We start from the raw sequence: 12,335 nt of genomic DNA, 5'->3' as shown, positions 1-12,335 counted from the left end.
TTGGCCGAATACGCAGAGAAGAGAAACGAGGAGGTTGAGATCTATGTGGATCATGTGGTAAGTTCTGCTCAAGTTATTGAACTTGTTGAAGGAGTGAATGGTGATGGGGTAAATGAAGAACCTTCAAATGTTGTTGTTAATGGAGTTGAGGTAAAGGAATCAGAAGGAACTGTTGTTGTTAATGGTGGGTGGGTAAATGATGAAGAGGAAAATGTTGCTGTCAATGTGGATATGGAAACTGAAGAACAGGCAAAGGGTGATGTTGCGAATGTGGATATGGAAAATGAAGAAGAGGCAAAGGGTGATGTTGACGCTGTGAATGCAGGTGGGGTAAATGAAACAAGGGGGATGCTGATGGTTTTGAAGAGGTGGAAAATACAGCAGACATGGGTAATGCTGATCCTGAATCTGGTGATGAATCTGGTGTTCTTTCAGGGGATGAGGAACGTCATGAATTGGACGAGAGTGAGGATGAGAGACACAGAGATGATGATGATTGTTTTGGGATGCAAAGTACTCCACGGAGGAATTTTACTCACGTTTTGGACAGGTGGAAAAAATTCAAACAAGACTGGAAAAATAAAAAGAAGTCAAGGAAGGAAACAATTGGTACTGCTGAGGCAAATCAAAGTGAAGGTGTAGGTACTTCTACCACACAACAAAGTGCTGATAATCATGAAATAGATGCCAATTACAGCACTGATGAGTTAGATAGTGATGTGGATATTGGTGATGGAGAGGGTGGGAGGAAATACCCATTATTTAGGGGCGAAGAGATGTGCAAGGAATTCAAATTCAGACTTGGGATGGAGTTCTGTTCCTTGAAACAGTTCAAGCAAGCTCTGATGGAGCATTCTGTGTTGAATGGCAAAGAGGTTAAATTTATCAAGAATGATGATGTTCGAGTAAGGGCAATTTGCAAGAGGAAGTGTGGATTTCTTATTTTATGCAGCAAGGTTGGAGGAAGTCAGACTTTTCGGGTGAAGACCTTGTTTGAAAACCATAACTGTGGCAGAGTTTTTGTTAACAAGAATGCAAACAAGGAATGGGTTTCCAAAATTGTAGTTGACAAGTTTAGGAATGTTGGGAGAATGACAGCCAATGAAATCATAGATGATGTTCGAAGATCATACAGCGTTGGTATAACCCCTTGGAGGGCTTGTAGAGCAAAAGAGATTGCAATGGACATTCTTGAAGGAGATGGGCAAAAGCAATACAGTTTGCTTTATGATTATGCTGCAGAATTGAGGAGAGTGTCCATTGAAACAACTGTGAAGATTAAAATTAATCAACCTCAGCCCACATTGCAGCCACGGTTTGGGTCATTCTATTTGTGTTTGGATGGGTGCAAGAAAGGGTTCGTCAATGGTTGTAGACCATTTATAGGTGTAGATGGATGTCACCTTAAGACTAGCTATGGAGGCCAATTATTAGTTGCTGTGGCAAGGGATCCAAATAACCAGTATTTTCCACTGGCATTTGGTGTTGTGGAGAATGAGTGCAAAGAGACTTGGAGGTGGTTCCTAACATTATTGTTGGAGGACATTGGAGATATCCAGACCAATCGATGGGTTTTTATTTCAGATCAGCAAAAGCTAAAACAAAATCCGTGTACTTAATTGTTGAACAATTAAACAATATTTGTTATTGAGTTATTTTATATGTACATTTTACAGGGCCTGATGCAAGTATTTGATGAGCTATTGCATGGAGTGGAACACCGTTTCTGTCTAAGGCATTTGTACAGCAACTACAAGAAGAGATTTGGTGGTGGTATAATCATTAGGAATCTCATGATGGCAGCTGCTAAAGCCACATACTATCAAGGTTGGGAGGCTAATATGGAAGAGCTAAAGAAGGTCAATCAAGAAGCTGCTGAATGGTTATATGCAATTCCACGTAAGTGTTGGTGTAAGCATGCATTTAGTGCATATTCTAGGTGTGATGTCCTCATGAACAATTTGTCAGAGTCATTTAATAGCACTATATTGCTAGCTAGGGATAAACCAATTATAACAATGATGGAGTGGATTAGGACTTACTTGATGAGTAGGTTTGCACATTTGCGAGAAAAATTAAATGCATATACGGGTGTTGTCATGCCTAAACCAAACAAAAGGCTAGATAGGGAAATAGAGAAAAGTGGAAATTGGTTTGCTGTTTGGACTGGAGATGGTAAGTTTGAAGTGACACAAGGATTCACAATGGAGAAATTCATCGTTGATCTCACAAACCACACTTGCACATGTTATTTTTGGGACTTAGTTGGCATACCATGTAGACATGCCGTGGCTGCAATCAATTATAGAGTAGAACAACCGTCTGATTTCGTCCATGCATATTACAAAAGGGAGGCTTACCAAGCTTGTTATGGATCTCAAATTTCACCCATTAATGGCCAACAACTATGGCCTAAAACTGATGCACCACAAATCCTACCCTCAATATTTAAGACTCCTCCTGGAAGGCCACGAAAATTAAGAAGGAGAGAACCTGATGAGGATGTCAGTCACTCTAGGTTGGGGAAGAAGCATCTTAGAATGAAGTGTAGTAACTGCGGCCAATTTGATCACAACATCAGAAGCTGCAAGCAGGGAAAAACCAACAAGGTGAATACTGTTTATTATAATGAAATCATGTCATATATTTACAAACTCGGAGCTAATTACTGATGTTATTGGCAGGGAAAACAGAAGAAGAAGAAGAAGCCTGCAACAGCTGCCACTGCAACTACCACTGCAACTGCCACTGCAAATTCATCCAGGAGAAAGACGAGCTTAAGATCTGTTACCATCACAAGAAGGACAGCTAATAGGAAGGGAGGAAGGTCATCCAAGGACCCTAGCGGCGCACCTAATTTAGGTTCACAAGCAAGTTCAAGCAACCCACCAACTGGACAACCCATGTGAACAATATTGGGAGTGGTGTTATATAGTGGTGTTCACATGGACATTTTGATTTAAAAGTATTTTTTGTTGTTAGTTGTGATGAACTTTCCAGCTGTTGTTGTTTTAGCTTTAGGAGACCGAAACAGATCACTTGGACCACTTGCACCACTGTTTTGAATATTGTATAAGATGCTACTTATTTTGATGTGTTGTTATATATCACAGTTGGCCCACTGTTTTGGGTCCTTATGCTTCATTACATTTGTTGATGATTGATTACAACTTCCTTCATCATGCGTGATTAAAATTGTCATGGCCAGGTTGATGTTTGATATGTATAGAATTTTGATTGATTCCATAAAAAAATTTCATGAACAGGTTATAAATTTTCATGGGCAGGATATTAATTTTGATTATTCGTTCACCAATTCAGTCCAAATGAACGAAATTTATTACTACCAATTCACAATGGCATTAACTATTTATTGGTGGTACCAGTGAATAAACTTACATTTCATTAACAAACTTAAATTCAAAATTCAAGATTCTGCACTTCATAACACGAACTTAAATTCAACATTCTGCAATTCATAACAGTTAACAAATCACCAACTGCTTAACAACTTAATCCTTACAATTTGACTTCAACAGAAATAAAACACAAAGTATGACAGTAAAAGCCCAAGACAAAATAAAAAAAAACAGCTTTATTTCTCCCAATTTTCTCTCTGCCAATAACTTCTTCTTTAGTTTCGCATTCTTTTGCACCAACTGTAGTATCATTGTGTCACTGTAACTTAAATTTTCATTCTCTCCTTCTTCAATCTCACGCTTCCCTTCCAATTCAGCTTCCATCGCATCAGCCCATCGAAAGTAGTTACAATTTGATTCACTCTACAATACAAAGTATCAAATTTGTTCATGATTGCCACAACCCCAAAAAAAATTAACGAATCTGAAAACCAAAAAAAAAAAAAGACGTACTGCCCAATTTCGACACCGGAAGAAAAATCTGCCATTATTCTTTGCAGTAGTTGCTTTAAGAAGCAGTAATTGGTCGCCACAACCACAAACTTTTCTTCCAAACTGAGAAGATCCGACATGCGCAGAAGCGGAAGATGACGACGGAACACTCTTCGACCCACCACTCCTCTTCATTTATAAACCCTAAAACAGAAAAAAAATCCCAAATTTGGCGTGGTGGACACAAAAATCCCAAATACTCAAATCAACCTACCTTATGTTGATTTTAATTCTGTTCCTTCACATTAGAACCTCAGGATCTCTCTTCCACAATCTTTCTCTTCAATGCTTGGACAGACCTTCCCTCTCCACCCTCGAAAATGAAACGCACATGTTAAAATCTTGCATCTAATATGTTATATAATATTAATTTAATTAATTTTTAACAGAAAAAAAAATGCCATTTAACACGTGTCAACACGTGTCTCAATTTGAATAACCACGTGTTGCAACATGAGGAGTCTACTTGGAACGCCGTTTGCCATGCACTCACAGACTTAACGCCGTTCACAAATTAGGGACTAAAATCAGTACTTTCAAATTCATGAGGACCAAAATGGTTTAACGTTTGCGGGAGGGACCATTTCCGAAAAATGATAATAGTTGAGGGACTAAAAACATAATTAACCCATTTTAATATAAACATTTACTATAATTAATAAAAGCACTATATTTTAATCATATTATTTATATAACTGTATCTTGTATTAAGAAATTTCAATGATGTTTACAGGACTAATAATTAACTACGTTATACAATTAAAATACAATAATAACATATCAATAAAATATATTTTTTATATAGTTGCCTAAAAATTTATACATGTAATAAATACTCTATTAAATTTAATTAAAGCTTAATAAATGAATTATATTTAATTTCAATTAAATATAATTATATATTCAATTTAATATATACACTCATTAATAATATTATAAAAAAAATTTAATATATTCTTTTGAAAAGTCAAATATTTAATAATATTATAAAAATTAATTATATGATACATTTATTAATTGAATAAATAATAGTACAATATAAGGATAAAATTATTTATTTATATATCTATAAAAATAGAACAAAAACCTTTCTGCATCAAATACATTTTTTTCATATATAAGAATCATAAATCTTGATAATTGTAATTTTATAAATGATCAAATTCTATTTAGTTAATAAAAAATATTATTTGAAAGATTTATATAAATCTTCTGAAATTAATTATTGTGCTATTTTCACTTAAATTTTTAATTAATTATCATATTAAATTATTTAATAAGAATAACATAATACGTTTTTCACTATTTTTTTTTCTTTCACTTTAGGAAAGTTACAATCAAATATCCCATAAAAATATTTTCTTTTAAAAGCTTGACATAGTACCATTTCCAGAAAACATTATTTTCTAAAAGCGTTATTTTTAGGAAGTAAATTATATGATTTTTTTCATTTAAAATTCCCATAAAACTCCTAATTTTCTTTGTACGAAAAACCTCCTCAAAGAACGTCTATTACAATTTTTCTCCCAGGAATTTGGAATCAGAAATAGTTTTCTCGATTTAATTTATTTTTTAAAAGTAAATAGGTTTTATTTCATAATTTATATCATAGTAAACTATTTTATATATATATATATATATATATATATATATATATATTATATTCAGTTCTTCACATATGACAAAAATATCTTAAATATATTTTGCTACTTATCTACTACCTTACACTGAACATTACAAAAATAATTATTTTTAGCGGGATTATATTTAGCATTTCTAGAGTTTTAACCTTCACTTATGATTTTACTCGGGATTTGAAATTTTCCCAAAGAGCAAGCGTGGCTAACGGATTACTGGGGATTTTAAGCAACCCCTCGAAGTAGCGCAACTTACAGGGGGTTTCGAAAGTCCTCGTTAATGCTTGGGATTCCGAAAATCTCCATTAATGCTTGGGGTTCCGAAAACTCCCATTAATGCCTGGAGTTCTGAAAACTCCCAAATAATGCATGAGGTTCTGAAAACCCCAGTAATGCATGGGATTCTGAAAAACTCCAGTAACACATGGGGTTCCGAAAACCCCTGGTAATGCTTGGGGTTCCAAAAACCCCCGTTAATGTCTGAGGTTTCAGAAACCCCCGTTAATTCCTCGAAAACCCTTGTTAATACCAAAAAGTTAGTGCTAGTGCTCATAATGCTAAAGTTGTACTTTCCTAATAATTTATTTGTTTAGTTAATTATTTGAGTACGAAAAGTACTTTATTCTATGGAATTTCCTATTTATTGCTTAACATTTTGGTACCAATCAATAGAAATAAGCAAAAACTTCAAGGTCACTTTAAAATAAGCAATCAATACAAATATTCATTCAAATAGTACCAATAGTGGACTAGTAGTCATAATGCTCTTAATATAATAAGTGTTGGAGAGATAACATTTGAATGATAGTGACATAATAAACAGTGCACTATCTACCTACAATAAACCAAAATGTAAAAGGAAATTAGAGTTGTTCCCCATTAGCATAATTAACCAAAAGTATCCTAAAAGCATATTTGTTGACAAATTACAAAAGTAAACAAAAAATATCATCTAATGCGGTGTTGGATGTTGATCTTTTGTTTCTTCATTAGGAACACTTTCTTGATCAGATACCTAACATATCAAAAATAACATATCAAAAATAATAAAAATTATAAAATTAAACAAAATTGAAGACCATATTCTTAAATCTACAGTATCATCATGTCCATTCCAAAGAGTTTATGCATGTTTTTGATTTAAAATTTAAAATTAATTTTAAGTAAATTAACTTATTATTATTTGGATAGATTTAATAATTTCACGTCATTTAAGACTATATATATATATATATATAATATTACACCAAAATTATAAATTTCAAAACAAAAAATACTTTTATATAAGGGTTAAGTATGTTTTTAGTCCTTGAACTTTGATCCAAAATTGGAATTCGTCCCTGGTCAAAACTTTGATAAATTTTGATCTCTAAACTTTAAAAATGAATAAATATAGTCCTTTTAACCCAATTTGATTAACTTTTTTTAGGTTTCGAATACATTTATCAGTAAATATTGAGCCGAGAATGTGTCAAACAGCGTAAACAACTCTAATATTTACATAGAAATGCGTTCGAAACCTTAAAAAAAGATAACAAAGTTGGATTAAAAGGACTATATTCATTCATTTTTAAAGTTTAGGGACCGAAATTTATCAAAGTTTCGATCAGAGACGAATTTCAATTTTGGACCAAAGTTCAGGGACTAAAAATATACTTAACCCTTAATATAATAATACACTTTAGTAATAATATTTTAACATACTTAATGTTGGAGAAATGATATTTAACTAAAATAAAATACTAATTTTTTTAATGAAATAATAAATTATTTTATAACTTCAAAATATTGGTAGTAAAGTTTATTGACATTGGTTATATTTCAATACTAGTTTTTGTATCCGTGCAACGCACGGGGTTTTTTTATATTTTATATATTTGTAATGATAAGGAACAATATGAGTGCTATGCAATAATCTATATATGAAAATATGATGTCTTAAAAAAATTGTCAAGTGTAGAAATAGAAAACATAAGATAAATGAATTAAGAACATAATAAAAGAAAACATACTATTGTTGCTTTGAGAAGCATTGTTGTTGTATTTCATTTTGTCTTTGGTTGTCTATTTCTTTATCTGTAACAACAAACGCAAAAAAGATTACTGATAGAAATGTTAAGCTATGCTGAAAATATTATTTCTTTAAAAGACAATGATTTTCCTCCATTAGAGAACAAAACATGCAATACTTTGAAAGATAACAATTGAAGAAGAAGCAAAAAGATAAATAAGTTCATGTATGTTTTTACAAACTAATAAGTTAAATTCGAAATCAAAAATAATAAATTACATACCTATAATCTCTTATTTGTCAAAGAGTTTCAAAAATTTCTTTGTACACAACGTTTTTCGTTGTGTTCGTGACATTAAAATCTTCATCCAGTATAAGTATTTTCAATCCTCTTTCGATTTTTACTCTAGAAAGAGCAACATATAGCTGGCAGTTGAGAAATCTTGACATTGCAATCATGATTTTTTTTTTAGAAGTGGACTCGATGATGAAAGAAAGCTTTAAAAACCTACACCGTGATCAAGAATCATAATTATTATTCATTAGTGGATTATTTTAATGTTGTAATCTGAATCAGTTTAATAATGAAAATGTGTGGGTGATAAAGGAGCAGTTTAAATACGTACAACAATGCTTTAATCATCATTATTGATTGACACATTTCAAATTGATTGACACGTTTAATGTGTTGGAATATACAACGTTTTGTAAGACGAAGAGGTTTTAAGTGATTCGTGACAATGATAAATAGTGATTTCTAATGCATTACAATTTTTCATATTTATATAAAATTATTAAAATATTAAATATTTAAATTTCACATTAAATGATTTTGGAATGTGAATGTTATTAAACATAATATTTAATGTTTACGTTAAATTATTATTTTTAAAAAAAATAATAAGTAATATTTAATGCTTACATTTAAATTTTGAATTTAGATGGAATGATAATTAATTTTGATTAATTCCAAATATAGTTAAAATTTATTTAGATTACAAATGTGCTATAATTCTAATTTTCATTTTTTTATCAAAGAACTTCATAATTAAAATAATTACATTGAGATAACTATATAACATCAAAAGAAAAAAACACAATAACTTTATATATATATATATATATATATATATATATATAATGTTTAAATTACAAAATATACATTCATATATATAATAACTGCATAAAATATGAAAGTTCAGTTTTATCAATTTGTCAGACTTATCTGCATAGAAAGATCTTAAATCATTTCACCCTTTGCTAATCAATGGAGTGTGAATATTCATGTTGTAGGTAATAGTGTGAACATTACTTTCGTAATCAACAATGGTCCACTATGAACCAATGTTTTTCCCATATCGTATTATGAACAGTCGATCGACGTGTCCAAAAGCCTTCACAGATTAGCAAGTTCAAAATAAAAAAATAAAAAGTAAAGATAACAAATAAATGTCAAGGAATAAAAAAATAAACCTGGTCTTTTAGAAACATAGTAAGGAATCCGCCAATAAGTTTTGCAGAAAGTATAGATTGTGGGGTGGAGATGGATGCCACTGAACGATAATAGATTGGTGATGAAGAAAATTTGTAAGAGAAGAAAATAGGTATCAGAAGAAAACAAAGATTTGTCACTCGATAGTTGGTAATTAAGAATTGCAAACATTGGGAATATATATAAAGAGAATAAGAGAAGTCATACATGTTCCAACAGTCCGTACTTACTGGATAGACTGCTTCATAATTAATGCAATTGCTTGGAAAAAAAATTAAAAAATAAGTACGAATTCTAAAAAAAACTCGTTAAAATTAAAATTTAAAATAAAGCAAAATATTAATTAAAATATGATAACTCATAAAATAAAAATTAAATTTTAAGAAGATAATAAGAAAAAAAATAGGATAATTAGATAAAATAAATATTTAAACAAAAAAATAAATGAGCATCAACACTAAGATAAATTAGATAAAAGAAAAGAAAATAAACAAAGAAGATAATTTTTTTGCTTGTGTAAAATTATGAAGATGAAGTGTTAGATTGAGAAAGCTGAAAAAAGACGAAACTTGGATAAAAATATAAGAAGATTAAAAGTTTGCTTGACAAAGATTTTAAAAAAAATAAAACTGGGTAATAATAGAAGAAGATGAAATGTTTACTTGACAAACCATAAAATATCGGGAATCTGTGTAAAAATATGAAGTTTACATACCACTAAGATTATGTAACGAAAATAAGATAAAGTTTTTTGCTCTTTAAGATTGATGCATGTGTTTGACCACTTGATTTGAAGCCTATAAGAAGATAGCATCAACGAAATCTGGGTAAAAATATAAGATAAACTGTTAGATCAAGAAAGGTGAAAAAAAAGCAAACTTGGGTAAAAATATATGAAGAAGATTAACGGTTTGCTTGAGAAAGCTTGAAAAAAAAAATCTAGGTAATAATAGAAGAAGAAGATGAACTATTTACTTGACAAAAAGTGTGGTACAAATATAAGAAGAAGATGATGAAGATGAATTGTTTCCTTCAGAAAGCTGGAAAAAAAAAGAGATCTGGGTAAAAAAATGAAATTTGGACGTTACCCATCTTCTACTGAGCTCATTCATCTGAAACAAATTCCAAAACATAACTAAAACAAAAACAAAAATTACAAAAGAAACAAAAATACAAAGAGATCTGAAGAAGAAGATTATCTGGAGCCATGGTGTTGTTTCAAAAAAATCATAATCTGGGTAAAAAGATGAACTCTTCATTTCAAGCCTGTAAACAAAAAAAATTGCATCAACAAAAAGTGGGTACAAATATAAGAAGATGAAGATGAAGATGAATTGTTTCCTTCAGAAAGCCGAAAAAAAAACATATCTGGATGAAAAAAAACAAAATGTGGATGTTACCCAACTTCTACTAAGCTCATTCACCTGAAACAAATTCTAACACAGAACTAAAACAAAAAAAAATATTACAAAAGAAGCAAAAATACAAAGAGATCTGAAGATGAAGATTATCTGGAGCCATGGTGTTGTTTTAAAAAAAATCAAAATCTGGGTAAAAATATTAACTCTTCATTTCAAGCCTGTAAACAAAAAAAATAGCATCAACAAAAAGTAAGTATAAATATAAGAAGAAGAAGATGAAGATGAACTGTTTCCTTCAGAAAGTTGAAAAAAAAAAAGATCTGGATAAAAAAAAAAAGAAATGTGGACGTTACCCAATTTCTACTAAGCTCATTCATCTGAAAAAAAAAATTCTAAAACAGAACTAAAACAAAAAAATATTATAAAAGAAGCAAAAATATAAAGAGATCTGAAGATGAAGATTATCTGGAGCCATGGTGTTGTCTGAAAAAAATCAAAATCTGGGTAAAAAGATGAACTCTTCATTTCAAGCTTGTAAACAAAAAAAAAAATATCATCAACAGAAAGTGGGTACAAATATAAGAAGAAGAAGATGATGAACTGTTTCCTTCAAAAAGCTGAAAAAAAAACATATCTGGATAAAAAAAAAGGAAATGTGGACGTTACCCAACTTCTACTATGCTCTTCATCTGAAAAAAAATTCCAAAACAGAACTAAAACAAAAAAAATATTACAAAAGAAGAAAAAATACAAAGAGATATGAAGATGAAGATTATCTGGAGCCATGGTGTTGTCTGAAAAAAATCAAAATCTGGGTAAAAAGATGAACTCTTCATTTCAAGCCTGTAAACAAAAATAAATACCATCAACAGAAAGTGGGTACAAATATAAGAAGAAGAAGATGAAGATGAACTCTTTCTTTCAGAAACTCAAAAAAAAAAAATCAGATCTGGATAAAAAAAAAGAAATGTGGATGTTACCCAACTTCTACTGAGCTCATTCATCTGAAAAAAATTCCAAAACAAAACTAAAACAAAAAAATATTACAAAAAAAGCAAAAATACAAAGAGATCTGAAGATGAACATTAGGTGGAGTCCATGCTGTTTCGATGGACTGAGAAAGAGCGGAAAAAATCAGAAGAAAGTCGTGCAACAGAGAATGAGAAAGTGAGAATGAGAAGAAGATGAAGCGAGAATGAGAAACGAAACGTCAAAAAGAGAGAGAAGAGGTTTAAGAGAGAGAATTGAATTTGAAATTTGAAAGTGGAGAGAGAGGAAAAAGAAGCGGTGGGATACGTGGAAAGAGATAATTGATTTTGTTTTTGAATTTCTTTTACAAAGTGCCAAAAATCATGAGAGCGTGACACGTAAGCGTTTTTACTTTTTGTAGATAAAAATTTTTGAATTGAAGTGTGTGAAATATAGTATATAATTGAAGAAGTTGCTATTTGTTAGTTCCCATTTATATATAAATATAGATACGGCGTGAAAGCTTGAGCCCACGAAAGATACCTTGTACGACATTAGGTTTACTTTTTATCTTTATCAATTGAATTTATATAAAATTATTATTATTATTATTATTTCCGATTCTATGCCCTAGTTTATGCTTTTATTTTCTTCTCTCTTTTTCTCTGCCTCTTTGTAATTAAATCTCTTGGTCAACCCAACTTCACTTGCATCTCAAATAACACATCAAGGTAACCATTCTTCACTTTCATTTCTTCCTCTTCTTTATACTTTTCATCTTAACTTGCGCTTCTACTGTTGACTATTTTTAATTGTGTGAACATTTTTTTTCTATGGTGAATTCAAATATTAATTCTTCTCTCAAATAACTAAAGGATAAATTTTTGGTATACTAATATGTTGCTTTTGCTTTTATCTTTTTTTTAAAATCGAATCGATTGTTTGTTTTATTTA

General features: G+C 30.6%; 1 protein-coding gene across 2 annotated transcripts; it reads right to left on the bottom strand.

The window, feature by feature from the left end:
• Positions 1 to 3,500: 3,500 nt before the first annotated feature.
• LOC114183349 (uncharacterized protein At1g43920, Chloroplastic-like) lies at positions 3,501 to 4,216 on the bottom strand. 2 transcript variants are annotated; one of them, XM_028070353.1, is made up of 3 exons: positions 4,126 to 4,216; positions 3,873 to 4,055; positions 3,501 to 3,782 (listed from the first exon to the last, which is right to left on the bottom strand). In XM_028070353.1, the coding sequence occupies exons 2-3, from the start codon at positions 4,044 to 4,046 to the stop codon at positions 3,513 to 3,515; spliced, it is 444 nt and encodes a 147-aa protein (XP_027926154.1). In that variant the 5' UTR covers positions 4,047 to 4,055; positions 4,126 to 4,216; the 3' UTR covers positions 3,501 to 3,512. The 2 variants fall into 2 exon arrangements, with proteins under 2 accessions (XP_027926154.1, XP_027926153.1); XM_028070352.1 differs by having other exon boundaries at positions 3,873 to 4,213.
• Positions 4,217 to 12,335: the final 8,119 nt, after the last annotated feature.

This window comes from Vigna unguiculata, chromosome 5 (genome assembly GCF_004118075.2).
Source record: "Vigna unguiculata cultivar IT97K-499-35 chromosome 5, ASM411807v1, whole genome shotgun sequence".
Taxonomy (NCBI): domain Eukaryota; kingdom Viridiplantae; phylum Streptophyta; class Magnoliopsida; order Fabales; family Fabaceae; genus Vigna; species Vigna unguiculata.
This window is presented reverse-complemented; position numbering and strand designations above follow the sequence as displayed.

Coding starts and splice junctions, on each gene's coding strand:
- LOC114183349 (XM_028070353.1), bottom strand. CDS start 4,046: ATGAAGAGGAGTGGTGGGTCGAAGAGTGTTCCGTCGTCATCTTCCGCT. Junction 3,783..3,872: donor TCCGGTGTCGAAATTGGGCA/GTACGTCTTTTT, acceptor TTTGTATTGTAG/AGTGAATCAAATTGTAACTA.